The sequence below is a fragment of the Cynocephalus volans genome, chromosome 6 (assembly GCF_027409185.1).
Source record: "Cynocephalus volans isolate mCynVol1 chromosome 6, mCynVol1.pri, whole genome shotgun sequence".
In the NCBI taxonomy this organism is placed as follows: Eukaryota; Metazoa; Chordata; class Mammalia; order Dermoptera; family Cynocephalidae; genus Cynocephalus; species Cynocephalus volans.
In genome coordinates this window covers 94,455,749-94,483,193 of record NC_084465.1, presented here as the reverse complement: position 1 = coordinate 94,483,193, position 27,445 = coordinate 94,455,749, and the positions used below count along the sequence as shown (strand labels likewise).

The following is a 27,445-nucleotide window of genomic DNA, read 5'->3' as shown; positions in this document are numbered from 1 at the left end:
ATGTGAAAAATAATTGGCATTAAGCTCATTTCATCTCAAGTTAGCAGCAGACCTGCTATCAAAATTGCATTTCTCTCCTTCTCAGTGTCTACTGAGGTGTTACTCAATGTTTAGGAATGTAATAGATTTTAATTATTCAATGATGCACTTGAAGAGAAAGCAGGAGGAAGTCAGGAATATCCCATAACTCTGGGGCACTTGTTTTAAGCATGCTAGAGAAATTAACATAATGTGGTAACGTTCCCACAGCCACCCGAAAGTAATTTTACAATGGCTTAGAGATTGCAACCCCTTGATTCTCTCCCTCCCACATCCATTGTCACTTTGTCTTTTGTGAATTGTTCTTGCTTTTGGAAGTCACCTGTGCTGTCTTTTGGCCAATCAAAGCCAGGCTAATAATGCAGAGCTCTGCCCTGTGACTGTGCTACAAGCCTACCTCACAAAAAAGGGAGGGGCATTAATTTGTCTTTTTTTAGGACCTGCATAGTGATTGAGGTTGACCTCTCTGAGGTTTTTATTCTGTCATTGAGCACAATGTGTTCTTCAGCTGATAAGAGTAGATCAGAGCAGGAGATGAGGGGCTGCTGTATAAGTGGGATCAGGACTGAATTGTGAAATTTATCCTTAGTCCTCTGCCCACTCCAAAATCCACGGCCTCTGGGGCGAGACATCTGAGTTTGAATCACTACCCTGTCATTTTGTAGTGGGTGACTGAAGCCCGTGACACGCCTTTTGTTTTGAGCCTCACTTTCCTGCTCTGTAAACGGGGAGTATGATACCTGCCTTGCATGTGGTCGTGGGTTTCGTAAAGACGACACTATGTGGCAGAGCCCCAGGGGCATAGTAGGTGCTCAAAGAATGCTTCTTTCCTTGTTCTTGCTTTGCAAAATTCCTTTCCCTAAGAAGTTAAATGTGTTATATAAATGGGATTTTCCTTAAACATATTTAAATTGATGTGGACAAACATTTAAATTGATATGGACATGTGAAAATTAACACATAGATCAAACTTTTATTTTGTGAGTGTGTGAAGTGTGAACACGTGTGCACACATACGGGGGGGGGGTGTCTGCAGGTGCAAGTGTGACAACATTCCTAGAACAATTCCTTGCATGTTATCCTAACTCCACCTTTTTTTCCTTCCATCAACCAAAAGGAATAGCAAAAAGTAGTGGACTAGTCTGAAAATGCATTGGACAAAAGAAATCCATTTTATTCTTATAAAACCCTTGATATTTGTGACAAGCATGGTATTTGAAATTCAAAATACCAGTGTCCTTGGATGCAGAAATATGTGCCCCTGGGATCTGGAGGAAGCTCCTCTGACTTTCCCGGCTGGTCCCTCTTTCAATGATAGCTTGTTCATTGCCTAGCTGGCTCCAGTCCCTTCCCAGTGAGGGCCGGTGGGAGAGGCGTCAAGGGCACCCAGCACGGGGGGTTAGAGAGGGGGGATTCCATCAGTTGGAGAGTGTAACAGAACCCTTGGGAACACCGGGTGTCAGGGACAGCGGAGAGCAGAAGGCCAGCCAGGAGGGAGCTGGGTCTGGGAGCGCAAGCGGCCCGGGGGGAGCCGCGGAGCAGCTGGGGGGCGCCGGAGGGTCAGGTACGCCTCGCGCGCGCCTCCGCACCGTCAGTTCTATTGACACGATGAAAACCAAGACGCAGAGTACTAGTGCTGGGTTCAGTCGCCGCAGAGCCAGCTCTGAGGCTGGCTCTCCCGATCCTTGGTCCTCAGCCCGTGGAGCTGGACGGCAGCGTCCCACAGGAGTTTCCTAAGCGTTTCCAGTTCCCAGGCCTCAGCCGCGATGAGCAACGTCGCCCTTCCTGCAGGTATCTAGGCCACACAGACGGTCCCACCGGGGGACTCTGCGGTGTCTCTCCTTGTGGGAAAATAACCAGGCCAATGTAGCCCATCTTCACGCTCGCGCCTTGACTCCCGCTGGTGCGTGCCCTGAGCGTCACCCTGGTCACTTCTGCCAGGTGGGTGGGGGGTGCTTACGTCCTGGTGAGAAGAGGGAGGAAGGCCACGCAGTTTAGAAGACTCCCCGCTTGCACATGACCTTTCCCTTGTTCTTGGTCCCTGGCACCCCTCATGCCCGTTGTGTTCCTGCTGCCTTTATGTTAAGTGACAGTCGGAGTTGTGTGGCTTGGAGTCCTGCCAAGTAAGGTGCTGGCTGTAAGCACAGCTGTGTGGACAGCAGCCGGGGAGCGCCTGGTGGACGGGCGTCTCCTTCCACAGTGGGCTTCCTGATGCTGTGGGCTGGATGGACACTTTGGGGGATGTTTGCAGGGAGGAAACCGGCGAGCCATTTGGAGTGTGGAAGGCCTTTATTACACTTAGATGGGGGATTGAGTTGGGGTTCTAAGTATCCACAGTTAACCCTAGGTGTGAAGCCCTAGGATGGAATGTGGAATGTGGCTGGGGAGGGTGCCTCCCAGCTCGGTCCCCTCCTGGCTTATGCTTAAGGAGCACTGGAGTCATGAGAGCTTTTAAAATAACTTTCTTCTGAAAGTGCAGGGTTTTAAAACAACCCTGCAGTGTTGTGGCACATTGGAAATAACGTGGGCAGTCAGAAGTTCTGGTGCCAGGACGACACTAACTAGTTGCAATCGTGAGGATGATCTCCTCCCCTCTCTGACCCAGCCCCTTACTGTGATTTACTTCAGTTGTCATGCATTTCGAGTCAATTCCATGTTGTGAGTGCTGGCTATGTGTAAATGACAGTGCTTTGTGTTTTGGAGGACGCTTTCAAAATCAGAGGGAGAATTAATTAAGCCGAGAGGTGACGCATGTGAAAAGAGGAAAGCAAATCACCTCCCATTCTCACAAATGCTCTTTGTTGGCTTGAAAGGCATTGTGTTCAAAATTTGGTTTCCAAATGTGTGTGCAAGAATTTATCACAATGAAAAAAAGTACCTTTTGGTAACTTAAATACCTGACAAAAGCATCTCAGCGTTAAATCATTAATACTCCCACCTGCTGCCAACTATAAATGCCTTCTTTTATCATGATAATACAGACTGTCTGATTCTCTGGTAGAGTTTTTGGGCAGCAGTGTAATCAACATCTGGAAAAATTTGCTTGTGATTCTGAGATTTCAGTCATCTTGTCAATGTAGAGACTTTGTGCTTTCCCCCACATGAAAGTTTTGTAATTCATGATCATAATTTAGAATTTCAACCACACAAGTTTGCAAGCTATTTCTTTTGGTATCAGCTTGCCTTGTATGGTGAACATGCTTAATATTTTATTAAGTACCAATACATAAGGTGTCACATGCTGATGATGAAGTGGCAGGACTTTTGTGTTAGGTGCTGGTATGATATAGAAGAATGAAGTCCCTTCTGAAAAGAGGAACCTGGAGTCTTTAGACAGTGAATGTGAATTCTTAACCTGATTGGAGGAAAACATGGACCATCTTTATCCTGATGCCTGGAGGACAGTTAGAGCACATCCCTGCCTGAGAAGGTTGACATGTTAATTTCCATATTTCTTCTTAAAGCTACTGCCAGAAACAGATATTCATATATTCATTAATTCTACAAGTGTTTATTAACTGCCTTCTTGGTGCTAGCATTGTTCTAGGTATTTGGATACATTGGTGAACAAAACAGACACAGCCCTCAAAAAGTTTACAGTATAGTGAGAATACAAGATTGGATGGGTCATTGATCTGGCTCAGGATAATTTAGTTTAATATTAATTTTAAATTATAAAATATTTTGAACAAAGAAAAGTGTAGATATCCATTCTGTATTGATAAACACTTTTTACAAAGTTCATTTTTCTTTTTTCTAACCGTGAGCATGGTAGAAAATTTGGAGGACACATAAAAGAAGAAATTAAATTACCAATGTTCTTAGCCAGTCTAAGTTCATAGGATCTAGGACAAGGTTGAACTCACTGGCTCTAGGAAACCAAGTTGCCTATAATCCCAGCAGCAGAATATAATCACAATTACCATTTGATGTGTTTCCCTCCCTTCCTCCTTCCCTCACTTCATTCCTTCCTTCTTTCTTTCCTTTCTTCCTTTTTTAATCTGCAATTTTTTAAAAAATTCACAATTTAAATATTTTTTAAACACTAAGCAGGCCAAAAAAACATATCTGTGGGCTACATCTGATCCAGGGGCAACAAGTTTGCAACCTCTGATTTAAACGTTTTGTCCCTGGCCTACTCTCTCACTCACTGGGCTACTCTTGCCCACCTTCCTGTTTTTCATAAGTACATTTTTTACGTAGTCGAGACTCTATTCTATCCTACTTTGTAGTTTGCTCTTTTTCCTTAACATTTTGTTCTGTGCCATTTTCTTTAAAACACCAGCATCTTTATCAAAGTCATCATCATCAGAGCCAAATTCAAGATACGAAAGTGTGTGTGTGTACGTGTACGTAGGTAGCTGTGTGTACCTATGTGCGTGCATGTTTGCTGGTGACAAGAAACATGTTTGCTGTCCGGTTTGAGGTGAATCACTAGGCTGGAAGAAAGTCCTAGATGAATTTAGCTGCCAGTGAACAACAGATGGAGGAGATTCTCTCTATTATTATTATATATATATATTTTTGGCAGCTGGGTGGTACTGGGATCCAAATCCTTGACCTTGGTGTCATAACACCATGCTCCAACCAACTGAGCTAACTGGCCAGCCAAGAATGTCTCTATTATAAGTCATTTCAGCAAATAGTTGGATCTACTCTGTGTGACAGAAATCCCCTTTAGGGCTGCCTGTCTATTGTCTTTAGTTCCAGCGTTCTTGGTGCTCTTGATAATTCTGTTGCTAAGGCTGCACCGAGAGGACTTACCTTCTCCAGGGATTTCAGAACTGCTAGAAGAAAATCTAACTCCATAATTCCATTCTTTCTTACTGGTGGGCTTGAAATGAGGTGCATGTATATGTAGCACAGAGCCTGGTCCAGAGGGTTGACCGAGGCTAGGCCCCCTGAGAAGCCATGCTCTCTTCCCCACGTCCGAGTGCAGACGTGCACTGACTCTGTCTACAGCCAGTCGTCCGTCTGGGACCTATCGCCGTGCAAGTTGTAACCTTGGATGCGCTGTATTTATTCCAGTCCCCTGTTCCCCAGATCCTCATCAAGTGTCTTTGATGTGGCAAATTTTGATGGCCTACTAAAGATTATTTACTGAATGTCTCTCTTCTATTCCCCCTGCCTCTCAACATGCTGGCATTTTTGTATTTCTATATATTTATGTTTTCTAGTTACAGAAAGAAAAAAAATCATATGTTACAAGATGATGCAATTTTCGGCTACTCAATGAATTCTATTTTTGGCTTGCTTTCTAAAGACAAGAGATATAACATAATATGAAAGTAGTTCATACCTTTAACCTTTTGTAAGTGATACCACCACCAATAGGCTCTGATGTGGGGGCAGGTTATTACCTTAGCCCTTGGCACACAAGTTTTAACCTCATCTCCACCTCGTGAGAAGGACAATGGAGTCAAAACAGTGGAGAGGATAGGGTTTCAAAGGATCTGTGTTTACTAAACCTTCTTTTCTTTCCTAACTTTATTTCCCAGACCCCTCTTGCAGTGCAGTGGGGTCATATGACTAATTTCTGGCTAATGGAATGTGGGGAGAAGGGATGTGTGTTTCTTCCATGTGTGGCCCCTAAAATCCTTCTCATGCTCCTCCACCTTTTTTCTCTTCCTTCATCTGCCAGAGGAGGATTCTGAGGTCCTAGCAGTTGGTGAAGCTACTTGATGGGAGGAGACTTAGTCCCTGCATACTCCATAGAACAAAGCTCAGCACCTTTCCCTCCCTCCAATCTATATTGGGCTTTGTAATGAGCAAGTAATAAAACTTTATTGTGGTGTTAGGTCACTGAGACTCTTGATATTTGGTACAGAGGTTAGCTAGGCAAATGAACACAGGATTTGCACATAGTGATCGTTCAATAAATATTAGTGTGTTTTAATATTAGTGTGTTTTCTCTTGGTGCCCAGGAAGCACAGAATGTTTGAATTCTTTCCAGGAAGCCTGAGATGAGAAAAGTTGATGGGTCTGTCTAAGCTGAGCCCTTGCAGAGAGTCAAGAATCACACAGGGAAACCGAATGCACTGCCAGTTGTGATTTTACAGTGGCCCCAGGGTCCCCAGGTGCCCTGTGCCCATGGAGGTGGCATGCCTTCATGGGCTGCTTCCCTTCCCTGTCCAGCTTACCTGATCCCTCCCTGATTGCTCCTGTCTCCTGCTTAAAAGCATTTTGTGCTTCTTCTCCCTAGGGGAGAAGGTCTAGTCTTCTGCATGCTCCCAGTTTCCCCCAAGATTCTGTAGGCCTTTATGAGCCAAGGTAGAATGTTTCTGCTTTATTCTAAGGATTTTTCTAGAGTGATGGGGAGTCACCGAAAGATTTTAGGCAGAGAAAGGACATGACTACATTTTTATCCTTTGGCTGCTGGGTGGACGATGGCTTGGAGCAGGAATGCAAGCGGGTTGGGGAGCTGGGAGGTGCTGAGATGTCTCATGTGGGCGACCATGGGGGGGCGTGTGGAGGGGAGTGGGCAGAAGCCAGAAGCCTCAAGGTAGTGGTTCTGCCAGGAATCAGTGGCTGTTCAGACGAGAAAGAGAGAGGGGGCAATAGTTATTTGCAGGTTCCGTTTTGACAGTGGAGTGGTTGGAGGACCCTTTACAGAGCTGGCACCATTGAGGCGAAGGGTGAGGCTTTGGTGGTATTTGGGAAGTATTACAGCTAGAAAACCAAAATGCCCAACTCTGAGGGGCAGGTGGGAGCAACACTCAGCCCATGCTCCACTCTCTGAGCTGTGGGTTAGTCCTGGCATGGGATTGCTAACTCCTGGGAGAAGGACACCCTTTTCTAATCCTCAAGAGGTGCCACAGAGGCTCTGCTCAGCGGAGACTCTTGCCTTAGTGAGTCTGGCCGAAGGAATGCCTTGAAACTCTAACTGGTCAGATAAGAAATTCTCCTCCTATGGGGGCAGCTGGAAAGAGGGGAGTAAAAGTAGGCCTCACCTGAGAAGGAGTATGTAAGCTTATCCCCTTCCCCCCAGCACCCAAGGAGCTCTAGAGGAGGGATAGGAAGGTGAGGAGTTCAGATTTGGATGAGCCAAGGTCAAGGTGCCTGTAAGACCTGCTGAAGAAAAAGGAGACACCCTGTTGCTCAGGAAAGTGGTCTGGACTGGAAACAGATATTTGAGAGTCATTAACAGAGCTATCAAGAGCAAAAAGGGCTACTCAGGGGAGAAGGAATGGAGTGAGAAGATGAGAGATTCCCTGGTTAACACCCACTGAAAAGGAATTGGCCAGAGAGCTAGAAGAAAACTCGTGAGCAAGCTGTGCCTGGGTGTCCAGGTAACAAAAGACATCCTAGCTGATGCAGCTGTGGTCCACAAGTCAAATGCTGCCGAGAGGCCTGGAAGATGAGGACCACAATACATCTACTGAATGAGGCAATCACGGGCGACAGAAGTGTTGCAGGGTAGGGAGGGAGATGGAGGCTGGTCTTGTGAGTGGAAGAATAACTAAGCATTTTCTGAGGGTGTCTAAACTCCTGCTCCCAGAAAGCCCATGAGTTTCCGTAGCTCATCTGAGTGGTGGAGGCCTGGAACCTCTGTCTCTTCTGCTCAGGGGGTGTTCCTCGGGGGCTGCGGACACAGGATGAGTGAGCTCTGAGCTTGTTCCTCTTGCCTCTGATTATGGATTATCTTCAGCACTCTGGAGAAAACAGAAGCACAAAAGGGACTGACTGTGCTAGTAATGATGATAATGTTTCCGATAATAGCATTTATTGAAAATTTATTATGGGTTAGTTCCAGGGTAAGTCTTTAACATAAATTATTTCATTATCACTCACACATTTCCTATGAGGTAGGAACTATATTCCCATTTTATAGAGGAAAAAACTGAGACTCAGAGAGGCTAAGCAACTTGCCCAAGGCCACACAGCTAGCAAGTAGAGGAGCTTTTTGTTTCGTTTTATCATTCTTAAGAGTAGACAACCTATTTACTATGGAGTTGTGTTTTGAACTGGCTCCAAGTTCTTCATAGAGGAAGACAGAGGGGAGTGGAGAGAGGGAGTGACTGACGGGCCTGACTCTCCTGCCCCAGTCTCGTCACCTCCTGGCCACAACATGCATTTTACATTTTTGTTCACTTTTAATTCATCGAATGCTTTAGCGAGGACCTACACTGTGCTGGGGCTGGGGCTGGAAGACCCATCCGGCTACCAGCAGCCCACAGGCTCATGAGGACACCAGCATGCAACAAGTGGTGTGAGTGCAGCGTGCTGGGTCTGTGGTGGGGCTTCATTGGAGTGCTCACCTCCCCCAGGGAAGTCAGGTGGGAAAGACTTTCTGGAGGACCTGGCACATCAGCAGACACTTAAAGGAGGAGGGGGTGTCTTTAGGCAAACCTGGTGAGCTGAGGGGAATGAACATTCCAGGCGTAATATTCTGGATTATGAAACAAACAAACAAACCCAGTCGTTTTGGTCTCCCCCACTCCCAAGGCAGAATGTCTTCAGTTCTAAAAATCTCATAACTCCCAAGCCTATTGGAAAATTCTCCCCAGATTCTTAGTGCAAAAAAGAAATTTAACTTACCCTAATTTGCTGCATGATGTTATGGGGAGAGCATTGGCCTGGTAGTCCCTCAGCTAATATTTTTTGAGACAATAAAGGCAGGTACTGAAGAATAATCACTTTCATAGATACACTAATAATATGTAAACTCAGAAAAAAGTTGAAGAATCTATAGGAGGTCAACCCCAAAACAAAGAAAAAGTGCCTCACTGTGGACATAAAATTCTGTAATCTCCATGAGGATCTTCCCTGTGCCTTCTGGTACTTCTCAGGCCTTCCAGCGTGCAGGCATTTTGCTTTTCATCCTCCCTGTTTATTTAGACTGTCGCTCATTCCTGGGCCTTATTTATATGAGCCACAAAGAATGGGCTCTAGGGAAGAACTAAGGTGGGAGTAAACGCAACAGAGGAGGTGTGCGTGGCAGGTGAGGAGGAGCACGTCCCTAATGCAGACACTCTGTGCTCTCTCGCTCCCACCCCTGCTGCCAGAGACTGTTCTGGAACTTACTCTTCTTGTAAACTCCCCAGAGACAGGGGCTGTTTCTTGGTTAGCACAATGCCTAGTGCATAGTTGGCTCTCAATAAATATCAGTTCAAATTCTTCTTTTCTCTGTTCATTTCTTCCTCCTTGAAGGGAGCTCATTTGGTGGACTGGTACTTACACTGGGTCACTCACAAAAAGGGACCAAAGCATAAGGGTATACAGGGCATCTCATGGAATTTGGGAGGAGCTGATTTTCAAATACTAGCCGGAAATGGGCCTGGAATGTACTGGAACTTTCTCTTCACATCTCATAATTCCTATTCCCAGCAAAGGTATTCATTAGCCCAACCTGGGTGCTATCAATTCCAGCCAGAGGAGCAGGAGTGCAGTTCAGAAACTTCACAACCTGCAGCAGTTTCTGTGATCATGTGAGTGGGAGTGGGCTCTTCCCAGAACTTGGAGTGGTTGTCAGACAGCCCAGTAGGTGTCCACAAGGGCTGTGCACAATGCTGTTACTGGGGCAACTTGGGTTACAATGGTAGACCATTCACTGCTGGGAGAATTCCATACGGTAGGCAGCTTCCTACCTGAGAATGGTTGAGATGCAGTAATGAAATGCTAAGGCTCTGTCTTGTCTCTGGTATGAAAACAGTTATTTTCTTAGAAAGCTTGTTTTTGAACAGCATATTATGTATATATTGTCTCATCTTTTTCTAGAACTTTAAAAGTCAAAAACCAGTGAGCAACAAGCACTTGCCTTTAATACCCTTTCTCTTATACAGAAGTAGGTAGTGGAATCTACCATCGGTTCCACAGGGGAATCAAAGGACGTGATTTTAGCACCTGAGTCAGAGGAGTATCCTGCCAGATTCTTCTTTTTCATATTGTGTCATGCATATATAGTTGTTATATTTGAAGGGCACAGTTTGATCTATGAGCTATGAACTGATGTAGGTACTGAGTTCAGCTCCTACTCTACTTTCTTGCAATGAAGACAGGGTCACACATTACCTCTCGGGAGAAATTAATCTTAACCTAATTAGTCTTGGTTAATGACTGGATCAAACGGTTCGTATGTATCTTCTTCCCTCCCTCCCTCCCTCCCTCCCTTCCTTCTGTCCTCTTCATTCATCAAACACTGGTTGCTGTGCCTTCCTTGTTGGAATCCATTCCAGTAGTTAAAAAAAGATCAATTCCTTTCCAAAACAAATTTTATAGTAGATATATTAAAACTAGAAGTTATCTAAACCCTGAAGATGTAAGGTATTCTTACTATAATTCTAGTAGTCAGTAAACATTTTATGCAAAGTGCCAAATAGTAAATATTTTTGGCTTTGCAGGCCATATGGCCTCAGAGGTAGCTACTGAACTCTGCCTTTCTATTGTGGAAGCAACCAGAGACAATCATGTAAATAAATGTTCCCATGAACCTTCGTGGACACTAAACTTTGAATTTCATATCGTTTAAATGTGTTACAAAATAGTGCTCTTTTGAAATTTTTTTTCTATCACTTAAAAATGTAAAACCCATTGTTAGTTTGCAGACTTGACAAAAACAGGTGATGGGCTGGATTTGGCTTGTAGACATTATTTGCTGACTCCTGCTCCATGTATAAGAGCAGAGGATTGACACATCTGCTCAGCTGTCTTGGTTCAGTTTTCTTATTTCACAGGCTTTCTTGAGGGAGCATTTCCAAAAGAACAAGCAAAAGCAATGCTTCTGATTTCAGTCTTGAACTCGTTCTTTCTTGGCTTATGTAACATTAGCATTCACCCTCCCTTGCTTTGGTGTAAGAGCCCTGCATTGAGAAGGCTGCTTTAAGACTTTGCATTTGAAGCAATGCATTTAGTGGTTCTGTAGGTGTTCAATCTCTAAAACCAGGGAGAGAGATAATGATTCTGGGGAGAAGCAGTTTAAAATCAGTTCTAATTGTTCAGGCAAGTTATTTTTACCAGACGTTAGGGGACAGATAAATGATCACATTGTTGTTATTTTTATAGATTATATTTCAAGAAGGTTTTCTGTTAAGAGTGATTAAATAACAAGTTTTAATTTCACTCAGGGAAAAATTTCCATTGCAATAGACTTTTATTTTAATTTTTTCTTGATAATTTACTATAGGAGACCCAGGGCATTCAGGCTCCTCATCTGAGGTTTTATTTTGGCACAAAAAAAGGCACGTGCTTCAATTACGAGCTTGGAAAAGTGGGAGACATACAGAGGAATGGGAACTATAAGAAACTTTTGGTGGTTACTTTTGGTGTTATAAAAAATACATAATATTAAGAATTACATATTGTATATAAAATGTTACATATAAAATTTTTCTTTACTTACAAAATTAAGGGTGGTAGCAATAACTAAAATATATTATTGTCATGGAGAAGAACTTCCCAAGGTGTCTACATAGTGAAACTTGGGAGTCAGCTGGTGATAGCCATAAGTGAATGCACATTGTGTGCCAGGGTATTTATTACACACTTCTTCTCACTTAATCCTCATTGTAAGATGAGGAAAGTGAGACTCAGGGAGGTCAAGCATCTTGCTCATGGTCATGTAGCTGGTAAGTGGTGGAGCCAGATTTCAGACCCAGGTCTGTCTGTAGAGCCCTTGTCACGCCTCCACCTCGTAACCAGTTCCAGACATGGGTATTACAGTCTCAAGGACCACATCATGGTTTTGAAGCACCCCTTACTCCCATGCTGAGACATGCCATTCTGTGTGACAAGAAGTTTGTGTCACCCATTGCCTTTATGATTAATTAATCTTGCCACCGATTTACCCAAACTATCAATGTGATTGTGGTTCTAGGTCTTCCATGAGAGAATTTATAACTGAAGTTCCAAATACTTTGTGACATACTCAATTTCTTTAACAATATATGGCGAATTGAAGAAGATTAAATTCCTGAGACATGCATTAACCCGGATTCCAGTGGGCTTGAAGGTTTTATGAGTCCCCTGAAGTTGTATGTAGAATACTGCACATGAGTGTTTATGTGCCTGTTTTTTTGGAGATGGTTTTTAATTTTCATTAAATTCTTAAGATGTGTGGAGCCACTGCCCTCTAAACTCAGCTGGAACCCATTAGGAATATATATCTGGTCCACTCATTACTGGCAAGTGTTTGTTAATTGTGTCAAATTCCATCACAACAAATGAGATTAACTTAACTGTAGTCCCACAATTGAGCATAGGTCCTTCGACATGTTACACTGCGTGGACTCCTCAGTAGGACTCAGCTCTGGTCTTTTAACATGTCCATCCCTAGCCCCCAGCACAGAGCACTGCAATTGTAAATGCTCAATAACTGCTCGCTGGCCGGAGGGAATGATTTTCTCTGTGTAAGACTTGGCGAACAGTCATTTCAGGCACAGGAAAGACCAAGGACAGACTTGGTGTCATAAAGTGAAACTTCTGTGTCCAAACTCTGCCCTTTACTAGCTGTAGTACCTTCCTCAAGCTCCTCTCAGCCTCAGTTTCCTCTTCTGTAACAAGAGCATTAGCTATAGGATTGGTAAGATCTTTCCCACCTCCTCAAATTGCGGGAGTCTATCATATTTGTCACATCCAAATTCTAAAGAATGGGGACAAACTATTTGAAATGGATTGTAAGGGGTGACTTCTAACTCGGTTGTAAATTGCACACCTTAGAGCCTCCGTGTGAAGGCCACAAACACAGGCTACTTTGATAATTATCTTCTGGCCCGGGGCTGCTGAGAAGTGATATTATCGGGGCTCCAGGCTAGGTCTGGGGACAGCTGCTGGGAGGAAGTGGGCGTGGCGACTTTCCCGACTTCCTTGTTTGGAGTAAACTTTGGTAGCATCTGACCGCTAAGATGTTTGCTTTTCCATCTGTTGATGTGCTTCTTGGGAGCTCTCCGGCCTGCCAGAGAAAACACATCTAGAAGAAGCACAACGCCAAATCCCAGCCATTCCCTTGGGTCCCCAAACCCACCAGCCTCCTGAGAGGGCCGGCGACGCTGAAACAGAAAACAGACGCGCCGGAGCGCGCTGGCGCGGGCGGCTGGCACGCAGCGGAGCGGGAGCGCAGGGACCTGGGCAGCGCTCGCCACCGGCCCCCGGCCCCCGCACGGGCGCGTGTCGCCTCCCCGCGTTCACATTCCTCCCGTCAAATCTGCTACTTGCACTGGAGATGGGGCGGTTGCGATGGCTCGCTGACTCCGCAGGGTGCCGAGCGCATTAGTTGACGTTGGGTCCCCGCGCCTGCAGCCGGCGCGCTCGGCTCGCAGCGAGCGGCGGGTCTGCGGTGACAGCGCGCGGCGCGGCCGGGGGAGGAGACGCCGCCGAGTGCGGGGCTCGGGCGCGGGCGCCGGGCTGCGCGCTCCGCCGCTGGGGACCCCGGGACGCCGCCGGCCGAGCCATGACGGACGCCGGCAACAGGAAGGAGGGCTTCAAAAAATGCCGGAGCGCCACTTTCAGCATCGATGGCTACAGCTTCACCATCGGTGAGAACTTTCCACCCCAGTCCGACTCCGGGCTTGGGCAAACACCCCTTCTGGGGGCGGCGAGGGTCCCTTTCTAAGCCGGGGAGTCGGGCGGGGGTCGGGCGGGGCGGAGAGGGCGCTCGCTGGGTCGGAGTCCCCGGGCGCGGCCGCAGGGCGGGTAAGCCGCGCCAGGGGCTGTCCCCGCGGCGCCCCTCGCTGGCGGTCACCCGGCATCCGGCTGGAGCTGGCTTTCGGGATCACACCTCTCTGAACTGCTCGGATTCCTTGCCGCGATTTTAGTAACGCGAGCCGGGAGGGGAGGTTTAGAGACAGGGATGGAGACGGAGAGATGGAGACAAATACAGAGAGAGGGAAGACAGAAGCGACAGGAAGACGTGGACATGCTAGACTCTAAGAGACGCAGAGAGAGACAGAATGGCAGAGACATCTAGACACAGAGACCTTAATAGAAACACCTAGACACCAGGTCAGAAATACAGAGACAGAGACAATAGGGAGATGCAGAGAGAGAGAGGGAGACGACCATAGTTTCTACAAAAGTTGAAACAAGGAGAAAGGCTCACATGGAGAGAGAGAGAGACAGAGAAAAAGAGAGAGAGGGAAAGGGAGAGGTTGCAGGCAAGGAGAAAGGGCTAATATATCATGTTACTAAAATATTTGAGAAAAATCTGTGGGCTCCTGAGCTGCGTGCTGGGGTTTTCCTCCTCTACTCCCTGGACTCTCAGGGGCTCCTGTTTTCTTTCCTCCCCAAACCTTTCACCAAGATGGGGACAAGAAGGAGCTGGGGGTGTCCTCAGGGGGCAGGACCACAGGGCTGACCCTCTGGAGGCCTAGCATTTAAGGAGACTGGTCCTTGTTACTTTTGCTAGTGGTCCCATGCTGTGACTCTTTTGAAGTGACTTGTGAAAGGATTGCCTTCTTATCTTCCTAGGAGGTGGTAGAGCCAGTAGTCCCAGGTAGTGCCTGGAGGCTTCCGCTCTGGAATATCAGCATTTGGAGAACAGCAGGACCCAGGCAGATGCCTAGGAGCTGCTCCAGCTTTCCTACTTCCCAGAGGGCCAGGTTACTGTGGCCTTAATAAAGGGTTTCTTTCTCTCTTGTTTTTTGGTGGCTGGCCTGTAAGGGGATCTGAACCCTTGGCGTACGATGTTGTAACACCATGCTCTAGCCAACTGAGCAACTGGCCAGCCTGTGGCCTTAAATCTGAACTTAACCCCAAGGCGTTTGAAAATGAGGGGCGACGTTATTTTGCTTTTTGTGGGTCGTGTCTGCTTGGAGGTGTAGTAGGACAGTGCTAGGGTTAAGAAGTGACCATTGAAGAGGAGCTCACCTCTGGGCCACTTTTGCTCCTAAGGAAGTGGTCCAACATTACTGGGGCATGGACCAAACACTTACCTTCTCCAAACACTCCGTATTCCACCCCTCAGAGCTTTTACCCAGGCTGTTCCTGTAACCAGGAATGCTATTTCCGAAACTCAGCAGTGAGAAATCTTGTCTACCCTTCAGACACCAGCTCTCACCTGCCACCTCGTCCACTCTCCATCCCCATCAGAAAGAATTCCTTCCTCTGCACTCCCCTTAGTGTGGGAGTCCTGGGGGAAAGCTCACACTCTGCCTTGATCGTGATCATGGTATCTCCCCTGCCAGGTAAGTATTCACACTCTGCCTTGAATCAGCTATTTAGGCACCTATTTGTGGTCCTCATCACATTACATATTCCTTAAGGATGAGACTGTGCTTATTTATCTGTCACCCTCCAATGGTGATGGTGGGTGCTCAGGACGTGTTTGCAGAAGTGAATTAAAGGTTTCCAAGGTCAAAAGTGTTTCATTAAAAGGTCATTGTCATGTTAATATTGGTTTTCTTGACTTTGGTAAGAAAACTTTCAAAAGTGGTGTTTAAGTTTTACCTGGCAGTTCCTATGAGATCTTACCCTCCAAAAAGTGTGGCTTCCTAAAATCCAGGATCATAGCATGGTCCCTTCCTCCTAACCCCTTCGATTCCCATTGAAAGAGATGGTATGGCTGGTGGTCAGAAGGGACCCCAATGTGAGCTAGTCACTTCCAGGTGAGATAGCAGCCAGCTTACTTCAGACTGCTGGGCATTTATTCATTTCTTTCTTTCTGTCTATCCTCCTTCCCTTGCTCCTTCCATGAATGTTTATTGAATTTTACTGTATTAAAAGATACAATTTAGCACAATGACTGCCATATGGCAAACATTCAGTAAATGGTAATTGTTGTAATTATTCAAGGCATTAAGCTAATATCATGGGGAGTTTTTGAAGATAAATCAGACTTAGAACCTGTATTCAAGGAATCTGGACTTGTGGAGTGATGTGTTCATACATAACCATTTTACAAAGTAGAAATTAGTAAGTGCCATTGAGACATTTTAGAAATTTTAGGCCAATATAGACATTTTAGAAAATACAGATAATCAAAAAGAAAGAAAGAAAGAAAAAAGAAAATCGCCTGTAAGTTTACGACCCAATGCTGAGTATCAATATTTCTTGTACATATTTCCAGTGATTTTTGCATATGCACAAAGTTTTTCTTTCTTTCTTTCTTTTTTTTTTTTTTTCAGCAAAATGCAATCAATGTTTGGAAATCTGAGATTTAATAATGTTTTATTAGCTTTCTTTCATGCTAATGTAAAATATTTATCGAATCTATTGTTGGCTATTTAGGTTGCTTTTAATTTTTACCATAACAAACAATGACCAAAAAAAAACTATATCTTTGAGTACATCCATAAATACTTTTTAAGGATAAACTTCCAGAAGTATAATTTTCATGATCCAAGTGTATGAGTATTTGTAGGAACTTTAAAACTTATTGTTCAACTGCTCTTTGGAAAGATTTTCCTGCTTACACACTCCCACCAGCAATGTATCAAGTTACCCACATGCTCTCTCAAGTGCCGGACACTATAATTCTTTTAAAAAATCCTAATTTGAGAGGTGGAAGGTGGATCTCAATTCCACAAATTATTTTACTTCTTTCGTAAAATTGCCTTTTTATGTCCTTTTCCTGCATATTTTTCCTCTGGAGGAGTTCATCATTTATTATTAATTTTCAAGTATTCTTAATGTATATAATATATTTTGATTATATATAATATGTAATTATAATTACTATATATTACTTTAATATACTATATGTTAATCATAATTGTATGATTAATGTACACTAATATGTATTACATACATACATGTGTGTATGTGTGTATATATACAAATATACATGTGCATACATGCGTACACGTGTCATTTAACAATGGGGATGCGTTCTGAGAAATACGTTGTTAGGTAATTTCGTTGTTGCGCTAACATCATAGAGTGCACTACACAAACCTAGACAGTATATAGCCTGCTACACACCCAGGCTATATGGTACAGCCTATTGTTCCTAGGCTACAGACCTGTACAGCATGTTACTGTACTGAATACTGTAGGCCATTGTTAACACAGTGGTAAGTATTCGTGTACCTAAACATATCTAAACATAGAAAAGGTACAGTAAAAATATGGTATTATAATTTTATGGAACTACAGTGTGGTCCGTCATTAACCAAAACATGCTTATATATATATATATATATATTTGAGGGTACTTCAAAAAGTTTGTGGAAAAATAAAATTAAAAGATAATATGAATCTTTCCATGAAGTTTTTGAAGTACCCCCATGTGTGTGTGTTTATGTGTGTGTGTGTGTAAACACTTGCAGGTGCTGTCTGTCATGTATGTTACAAATATTTCTCCCAAGCATGAGGATTCCCATCCTTGCACCATCAGTGAGTGACAGTCAGAACTTGCTCTGAGAGTGGACAGATATCTTGTAGCCCATGCCCATGGTTGCCAGCTTGTTATGCACTTCAGCAGGGTGGAGAGGGTGGACAGTTCCCCTCCTGCCATGTGATAGAGGAAATCTGATGAGGTTCTGGTGACTTCCAGATCTCTCCCTTTCTCAGGTGTGTGATATTCTGTCATTAGGCATCACTTTCTCTTCTAGAGAGTTAATTATGCAAAACTTCTAGGTCAAAGAACTCTACTGAGGAATTCATTTTATGGTATTGGCCACTCAAAAGATTTTTACAGGGAGAGGCTTATCAGGACAATGGGGACTTTGGGGTCCTGCAGGCAGGTAGGTATGAGCCGCCCTGGTGGCAAGGTCATGAACAAACTCTTCTTGGAGGGCTCCTGGCAAAACTTTCTGCTGAACACATATTTCTGGGCTGAGGGGAGGCATTCCCTTCCAGTTCTGATAGGGAGAAGTCATCAACTATGATTCTCCCCCAGGGATGGTACTCCCCAAGTGTATTCAGACATGTACAGAGTACTTTTGGGTTGCTAGGCTGGGGGACAGGGAGCCAGAGGAGTTAAACATTTTGCTGTGTGAGAGACAGCCCTGGGCAGTGAGGAATGGCCTCCTCTAACACCAGTATTACACCCATGGAGAAACCCTGCAAGCGTTTCTTCTGACATGGCATCCTGGGGCTCCTGAACTGGCCTACGCCCTGGCTGCAGGCACTCGGGAACTGAGGTCCAGCTGCACCAAGAACAGGAGCTTCTGTGTAGAATGAGCAGCTGTGGGTGTGGTCAAGGCTCTGAGCTGGGGCTTTCTTCAGCTCATTCCATCCCATTCATAAATGTGAAAGTTGGCTGTTAGGAGCCCCTTTTAGGAGAAGAAACTCCTAAGACTTCAAGAGGAAGTAATTTGCCAGAAGTCACAGAGCTAGGATGTGGCAGATTGAGTTCATACTACAGATGCCCTAATTGCTGTGCCCAGGGTTTGTCTTACACACCATGCTGCCTCCCACAGTGGACTTGACTTCTGCTTGAGCCTTTGGACTAGCCCATCATGCAGATGAAGAGAGATCTGGAAGTTCGTCAGGTCTGCTGAACCAGCCCAGCTGGGCAAGACTGGAAAGAGATGGGACCATTGCCTTAGGCAGGGCTGGATGGCTGGACGAAGACCAGGTCAAAGAAATAGGGCTTGTGAATCTGCCTCTCCCTGTGTCCCAGGGCAAATGGTTTTGCATCCTCTTTAAATAATTTTTTCAAGTCACAAAATGGGCATGTGGTCAAGAGGTCTTGGAAGCAAGACGATGAGGTTGAACATGTGCCACATCCAGAAAGGACTGTCAATGAGCCTTCATGATTTGAAGGTTCCATCCCTGGGAAACTATTGAACTAGTGATTGCTGCAAGTGATTATAATGATTAGCATGAACTGAAGGCCATATGTAGAAGTTCAAGTGTAATTTGACTAGGTGGGGGCAGCTTGTGAACGAGCATTTGAATATGAAGTGAATGATGGTGGTGATAGGGGCTGGAGGAAGTCTTTTGTTTTTCAGAAGAACTTTCTTTGTCTTCTGGGGTTTGGATATCTATTTGGGTTTGTATTAAGTGGGCTTACAGATTCTTACCTTGTGCATGAAGCTGCCTGAAATACAAACAAACAAATACCCCCACCCCTAAAGTGAAGCATGTGTGCAGAAAACCAAGGCACTTCTTTCTGGTTAAACCTCCTGAATGGGCCCCACTTGATCTCTTTTGATAATCCTCAATGTTCATTCTATTGATGAGAAAATGGGGCTCAGGGAGGGCAGTCTTCTTCCCTCCTCCCTTCAGTGATGACCTCAAGGTATCAGGAGGAGGTGACAGTACAGGCTGGGAGGATGCAGTGGGGGGTGTATGGCAAAGAAGCTGCTTCCTTCAAAAATGAACCTGATGGTTATGTTATGTGGAAAATTCTAGGCTTGTACTGAAGAGGCGTTGCTAACAGAGGGATGTGTTTCCTGTAGCAACCGCCACTGGCTCCCCTGCCCTGTGTTTTCTCTCCCTGGGTTGTCTCAGAGGAGGAAAAACATGGGCCCCTAGACAGCAGTGAGGGTTCCCCATCCCGCCGTTGGACCGCTGGGGACTGGGAGCTGAAGCCGAGGGGAGGGGCCTGCTGGCGGATGCTTCTGTTGGGGGGATTGGGGCAGGCCAGGGTAACTTGGTTGCATGCACTGGGGTGAGCCCTACCCTCCAGTCCAGGAACAGAGGTCCCTGGCCTCCCTTGGTACATATGGCTGAGGACTTACTCAGCACAGACTCATGTCTGCACTATCTCAGCTGAGTGTCTGTCTTCTGTCTGCCTGCTTGTCTGTCCAGGAGGAGACAAGACCTTTAGGCATTGTATACCTGGCTGGAGGTGATGGTGGGGAGCAAAGAGCCCAATAAGGATCCAAGGTGAAATATTCCACAGCCACTCCCCTGTGCCCACTGACATAATCCCCCCCACCCCTCGCATCTCCGAGAAGACTGGAGCCAGAGCCCGGAGGGGCAGGGTGTGGAAGGAAGAGTCCTGCAAACCGGGGCTTGTGGTCCCTGCTCCCCAACACGTTGCTCTCCATTCTGCACTTCTCCGAGCCTCAGTTCCTCACGTGCAGAGTGGGGAGTGTGGTCCTTAGTTATGATCTGTGGTGAGGATCCAGTCAGGTTATGCAGGAAGAATTGCTCTGCTCTCTCTAGGATGCCCTTCAAATGCTTCTTGTTACTATGGGGAAGTTCATACTGGTTAAAATGCATGTGCCCCCTTGCAGCATTTGCACTTCAACCAAGAGAAGCCCTATCTGTAGCTTGAGGAATGAGGCTCTCACGATGGGGTTGCAATCAGCCAGGAACGGGAGTGCAGGGGTTTAGGGGTGTGTGTCAGCTGAGATGTTGCATTTGTCGTGAGAAACCCTGGGCATTGGAGTCACACAGATTTATTATGCCCATCACGCAAGCCATTTGGCTTCTTGGAGCCTCAGTTTCCTTCTCCAAATAAATGGAGCTAATAACACCTTCCTTGTGGGTGAACCATGGCCAGGGGAGAGTAGTGCCATGCACAGTGCAGGCTGTCACACTGTGGGTGTCTGCGCACTGTCTGCCTGAAATCACACTGCGGGTAGAGCTGGCATTAGCTGGGAGTGGGTGAGGGTAAGCGGTGTGATCCTGAGGGAGAATGGGGGCAGCCAGGATGTGTGGGGTGGGCAGCCAGGATGCCCTGTACGACTGTGTTGGCCCCTGACAAGTGTGCTCTGGGCACCCTCCTGCCTTCCTGTGGACTGATGCACCTTCCCCGGCCACACAGTGCCTGGCCACCTCTGCAGACCTGGGCAGAGTCCACCTGGGTCCATGGAACAAGCTGAGGGTGGTGGGGAGAACAGCACAGCAGCAATGCCAGTCCTGAGCCTGGCCTGGGGCTCTAGCCTGGTACACATCAGGAAGAGGGGACCAGGATGGTTACATTGGGTTTAGTAGAGTCCCGAATACATATACCATATATAATATATACCGTCTCTGGGGTTACACACTCGGGGTTCCAACCCTGAACCCCACCATCCTTTTGTTGTGATCTTAGAGAGGTAGCACTGCATAGCTAAAGCTAAGTTTCATAAGCTGTAGAATGGTCAAAATAAATAGTATCTACCTTGCTGGGTGGGGAAATTGAGGGAGAGAGTGCAAGTTGAGGTCTTAGCACGGCCGATGTATCCATTGCACATAGTAGGTGTAGTGCTCAGGCCACAATAATTTCAGGAGCATATGAAAATATTTTAATTTGTTTTAAAATTAGAAAAAAATAGACTTTTAGATTGAACAAAATGTTTTAATTTGTAAAGTTTCAGTTAAACAAGATGAATAAGCTCTAGAGATCTGCTGTACATCATGTTTATAGTACACTTAAAAATTTGAGGCTGGATCTCATGTTGTGCTCCTATCACAATAAATAAAAATAAAAAAGTATAATTATAACATATTCTTCTGCATACCAGCACGATCCTAAAATGTATTTTAAATGTTTAAAAATTGTTTTTTATGGAGGATGGGACCCACAAAAGCAGAGTGTCCAGGGTCCATGAAAGTCACAGTGTGGCTCTAGCTTGTATAAGAGGGCCTGGCACATACTAGACATTCAGAGTTGTTAGTTTTTATTATTGGTAAGTTAATAAATATTTGCTGAATATGGCACTAAACTAGGCAGTGTGGCAGGGCAGGGGGAACCGTGGGGAAAGAAAAGCACAGTGTAGTGAAAAACACATACTGGAATCAGAATTAGGAGATGGGATTAGCTCCTCACTAACTTGTTCTTAGATCCTGGGCAAGTCACTTACTTAACATGAGCCTCAGTTTCCCCATCTGTAAATGAACTGGTTGGATAAGGAAATCTCTGTGGTTCCTGCTACTCCCTGAGGAGGTAAGCTTTGAGTCCTGAAGCTGCCCCAGCCTTCCCAAAGTGGAGAGGGTGTGGGGGACTGGCTAAGTGGGACATACTGGGGATTTCAGGGGAAGGACACTTTGCAGAGTTCAGAGGAGAGTGGAGGCAAATTGCATGTAGGACTAATGAGGAGCTCAGAGTTGACATTATTCTGGAAGAATGCTGAGCTTTGTGGATACAACTTTGTGCGGTTTTCTTTCTCATAGTGAAGTTTGATAACCACTGAGCTAGACTCAAGGAAGGACCAAATGCAGGTCATTGTGTTGCTGCCCGGGCCTTCCAGCTACTTCATTTTTATGCAATCAAAGTGGGAAATGGGGGATTAGGTGGAGATTTCCAAGTGTTTCTGCTTGCCTGCGGGATTAACTCCATTCTGATATGATATGAAACCTTTATGACTTCAATTTGTGTTACTAGATTTGTTTGTTACCAAGAACAAATGGAAATAATAGAAAATAGATATGGAAGCACCTAACGTGGGTCCTTTTTAATAAATGCTTGGTGGATCTGAGAGACAGTATGTGTAGAGGTTAAGAGAATGGATGGATTCTGGAGCTCGACTACCTTGGTTGGAATTTTGGCTTCACAGTTTATTAGCTGTGTGATCTTGGACAAGTTACTTAACCTTTCTGTATTTTTTTTTGTGTGGCTGGCCTGTACAGGGATCTGAACCCTTGATTTTGGTGTTATCAGCACCACACTCTCCCAAGTGAGCTGACTGACCAGCCCCCTGTCTGTATTTTAATGTGCTCATTTGTTAGATGGAGGTAATGATATTACCTACTTCCTAGGGTGTTAGAGGAGTAAATGAGTTAATATACATCAAGCACTCAGAACAGCACTTGGTACACAGTAAGTTCTACATAAATGTTATGATAATATTTTAATTATATATTTATAATATATGTCCATAAGCGTATATTCTAATAATATTATTAACATGAAAATAATAATAGCCAGCTCTGAGTCCTGCTTGATCAAACACCCACATATACTGTTCTTTGGAAAGCTGCAAGAATGACCTTGGTCTTTTGCTTTCTGTTGTTTAAAACTGGCATTTTATGCCAATAGGCATTCACTTTTGTGTCCTTGGGTATTGGTCTCTTGATGTTGTACAGTTGTTCTTGAGGAATCCATGGTGGTCCTCCAGGTGTCCCCATTTCCTCAATCAGTTAATCATCTTTTAGGATTTAGTGTGTCACTTGTGATGGTTTTGCAGAGTGAGCCCCTAACTGCCAGGCCCTTGTTAGATGGTTAGCACCCCCCTGCTGGGATGCTGGGGGGTAAGGGAGGTGACGCAGAAGACCCAGCTCTAGCCCCAGTTCTGGCACTTTCTGTCCCTGTGGCCGTGGAAAAGATCATTCACCTCTTTGAGAGACAGGCTTCTCATTAGTAAGTGGGGATAACTCTTCTTTCTTTGTTGCATTGTTGGGAGGATTCATTAGGATGAGGACTGTAGGACCCCAGGATGCTCTAGGTGCCCAGTAATTGGTAGCTGCTGCTTGTGACGATGGAGGGGCTCTGAAATCAGGAAGTGGGCAAGACTCCCAGACCCACAGCTGCTTCCCTGGATGGTGCCCACCAGCCTGCCCCTGGCTGCTTCCTACGGCCCGACCAGCCACTTCTGACAAGCTCTGGCATGGCTGCAAGGCTGTCTTTGTTTTAGGGTAGGATTTCCGACCAGGCTGGGGGTCTGGAGTGCCTGCCTCTGCCCAGCCGAGTGCTTCCAGCTGAGGCTGGGTAATTGGTGCCAGCTGCTCTGGGAGAGCTGGTTGGCACTTCCTGTCCTGCTGGCAGCAGGCTCTGGAGTGTGGCGGGAGCTCGGCCTGAGAACCAGGCCTTCCCCAAGGGTCCTGGGGCGGGCTTGGAGGTGGAGTTGCTGGAAGCTGGTTTTCACTTGGTGGAGGGCAGTGCTTGCTGGACGAAGGTCCGCAGCACTCAAGACTCCGTCTGTGAGTGTTAGGCCACATATGCTTGCCAGTGTTTGTTTCCCCGAGAGGAAATCACAGTCATTGTTTGCGGACTCCTGCCTTGTCTTTCTGCCTCTCTTAAGGGCTGTGCTTCCTTTTTTCTTGATCACACCATAGAGTGGCTCAGCTATTATGAGTCCATGGGTTTGGAGAAGAAAACAGGAGAAGGACCAGCCATTCTGGACTCACATCACCAGTGACTTCCAGCAGAAGAAAGGGCTGTGTATAGACGGTCTAATTCAGCTTTCACAACTTGAGATTAGACAGATGGAGAAGTGACTCACCCAAGCTCAAACCCATGAGCAAGGCTGCCGTAAGCTCCAGGGCTCTTTCCTGGTTTTATTTTTTGTGTCTTTGGTTGGAATGCTGTGTTGGACCTGCTGAATTATATATTTTATTCCTCTGGCATCTTGGCTCTTTGTGATCATCTCAAAAAAATTATTGTGGTATATATGGTAAAAAAAGTATTTTTTCTTCATTTTTGAACAGACCAGAAATTGAATTGCTGAGATCAGATGCTCACCATTTATGAGATATCTGACCACTTTCTTTACCTTTCTCAGTCTTATTTCTTAATCTTGTAAAGTAGGAATAATAATAATCTATATATGATATGACATGTGTAAAGTGCTGGCCTAGTAATGAGACCATTGCAGGTGCTTATAAAAATATTAGTTCCTTTCCCTTTCCTTGTCTCCTTCCCTAGTTCATGCCAAACCTGGAGGTGTTTCAGCTGGCTTAGAGGTTTGTCCTGCAATCATAAAGTATGGGAACCCTTCAACCTTTTGGAAGTTCCATCTCTCCGAGAGGCCCCAGGAGAAAGCTGGCATTGTTTTACTTTGACTTTGGGCCCAGGGAGCCCAAATTAACCAACAGGATTCAGTGAATAGGAAAGTGGATGAATTTCTATTTTAAAGTCATTAGTTTACAAATTCCAAGAACGGCCCACTGTGTCTAGTGATTCATCTTTCATTAACAGTTGGAAGTTACTTTAGATTTTCAAATGTTGTCAAGTCATTTAAGTATTGAAGGGGAATCCAGCAGCTCTTAAAGAGGGAACCAGCAGGACTATGAGCCAAACTAGATCCCAACCATCTGCTGGGCTGCAGGGAAACCCAATTTTGTAACAAGATGCATTTTCTTCCTTTCTCATCTGGGTCATCCATGAGGCCAATTGTTCAACACGGTGACAAAAGCTTAAAAGCTGCAGAATTTAGTCAAGTTGTGTAAGACTGTAAGCCTGTCTTAGTATTTCAAGGGGGCTTCCTGGGGTGATTATGCAGCTATTATGTAAGCTGTTACCCCGTGTTGACGATGGTAACAGTAAGGCTTTAATGTTTGTGAAGCACTTTCCCGAACATTAGCCCATTTGATTCTACCAACAACCTGCAAGACAGCAATGAGCAGCTCCATTTTACAGATGGAAACCCTCCAGGAGCTTTCCATTCCCTGCAGGATCAAGCCCACATTCCCAGGTGGAGCTCACAGGCCTTCCATGACTTGGTCTTTGCTTTTCTCTGGGCTCATTCTCTGCGGTGCCCCTGCCAGCTCATGGGTTTTAATCATGCAGTTATGGTGTTAGGAACTGGGGATACGATGTGAGCAAAACAGACCAGCTCTGTCATGGTGCTTATAGTCCAGTGGGGCCCATGGACATGAACAGTATAACTGTGCTCTGACGGAAAGGCCAGGTGCTGTGGGAGTGCCCAGTAGTGGGATACAGCCTGTCTGGGGGGTTGGGTGGGCTTCTCTGATGAAGGGCATGGGGGAGGAGGTGGGAGAGCATCCAGGTGGAGCAAGCAGCCTGTGCAGAGGCCCTGTGGCTGGAGGTTGGAGATGGGTTTTCCAGTGGGTAGTGGAGGAGCAGGAATCAAGAAGAGCTAGGGAAGTGAGCAGAGGTTTGACCATGTGAGGCCTCATTGGCCCATTGAAGGGTTTTGATCTTTTTCCCAAGAGCAGTGGAAGGCAATGAACCACTTTAAGCAGAGGCGACATGATCAGATTTGTGTTTATAAAAGCACACTCTGGCTATACTGTGGAGAATCAGTTGGCAAGTGTTCGTTGGATGATGTTGCTATTGTGTAATAACCGGCTATTACCATATGTTTGGCATTCCTCCTCTGTATCTGGACCTTCTTGTATCCTTCCGAGTACTAATTCTCTCTTCAGAACAAACCAGACAAACTTTCAGGCTTCCAGAGCAGTAGGTGGTCCTTGGGGGCTGGAGGCTGTCTTCATTTTCCTAATTACTTAATTCATTTTTTAACAAAATGAAGATAGTGTTATTAATGTTATTTGCCTGTAAAAATGATCCATATTCATTTTAGGAACTCAGGAAAGAAAACCTCATTATCCACAGATAACCTCTGTTAATATCCTATCCTAGGTTCACATAATATTCTATTGCATTCTATTTAAATGGGATCATGCATGTTGTTCTATTACCTGTTTTTTAAAATTTCATTGTATATATGGGTATTTTAAATTACTCAGCTTGCTCTCTCTAACTTAGTGCCTAGACCCTCTTTTGTGCTCACATCAGCTTCCCTAATCCTGGATGTCAAGTGGAACTTACCTGAGAGTTTCACAGCATGGCCTATGTGGGTGGTGGTGTCTCACCAAGCATACACCCACACTATTCTCTACTCTCTGCACACTAATACACTATTACACACTATACACTATTCTCTCTCTCTGCAATTAAGCATTTGCTGTATGCCAGACACCTATTCCATGGGCTCTGTAAGCACTAGGTCATTTAATTCCCTATTTTCTTTTTTTTTTTTTTTTTGTCTTTTTCGTGACCGGCACTCAGCCAGTGAGTGCACCGGCCATTCCTATATAGGATCCGAACCCGCGGCGGGAGCGTTGCTGCGCTCCCAGCGCCGCACTCTCCCGAGTGCGCCATGGGCTCGGCCTAATTCCCTATTTTCTGATGAGGAAACTAAGACACTTGTCCAGAGGAGTGGATTGTCCAGACATGGATTTGAATCCAGGGCATCTGTAGCTAAATTTAAGTGTCACCTTGAGTATGTGTGGGAGATGTCAGGGGAAGGGTCCTTACACCTATGGGACATGCCTTTGATAAAAATCCAAAGAACTGGGACAGCCAATGTCTCCTCTTAGCATCTCAAGGAGAGGGTTTATGAGGGAAACTGGGTAGTAAGTCTTAGGACCAGAATGTTTCTTATAGTTTATTTCAGCTGAAAGCTCAATCAGTTGGTTACTCATTCCTTCATTCATTCTCTTACTAACATTTGTGGAGCTCGTGTTGGCTTTCCTGTAAGTAGAGGAAGACACTGGGCAATTTTCTTCATCCTCAAAAAGTGTGTGGGCTTGCAGGGACACTGACATTGGAAAATAACATGCCTGGGCCAAGCACTGTTTGAGGAATTCGTAAAGGATGTGGTAACAAAGGGCAGGAAGGTCCAGTGAGGCCCAGTCTGACTGTGCAGGACTCACAAAGCCTCAGATTCGGTTTTCTCCATTTGTGAGTTGTTTTGCCCTCCTTCCCACCCCTCCTGTTCCTTCCCTCCTACCCCTTTCTTTTCTTCCTATTGTAATTGACAAACCATAAGATTTACCCATTTTAAGGGTACAATTAATCAGTTTTTAGTGAATTTACAGAGTTCTGCAATCATTGCTGTGTATAAGTATTTTGTTTTATTTTGAGTATTCCACTATATGTACATTTGTTTATCCATTCGTCAACTGATGG

General features: G+C 45.3%; 1 protein-coding gene across 2 annotated transcripts in view; it reads left to right on the top strand.

Annotated features, from left to right (window-relative positions):
- The window catches only part of PDE1C (phosphodiesterase 1C), a 622,342-nt gene that overhangs the window by 115,819 nt on the left and 479,078 nt on the right, over nt 1-27,445 (top strand). The window contains exon 1 of one of the 2 annotated variants that reach the window (XM_063100844.1): nt 13,424-13,508. The exons of the other annotated variant lie outside the window; for it this stretch is intronic. Coding sequence (XP_062956914.1) covers nt 13,424-13,508 — 85 coding nt within the window. Of the gene's footprint in view, nt 1-13,423; nt 13,509-27,445 lie in introns of those variants that run through there. 2 annotated transcript variants of the gene reach the window in all.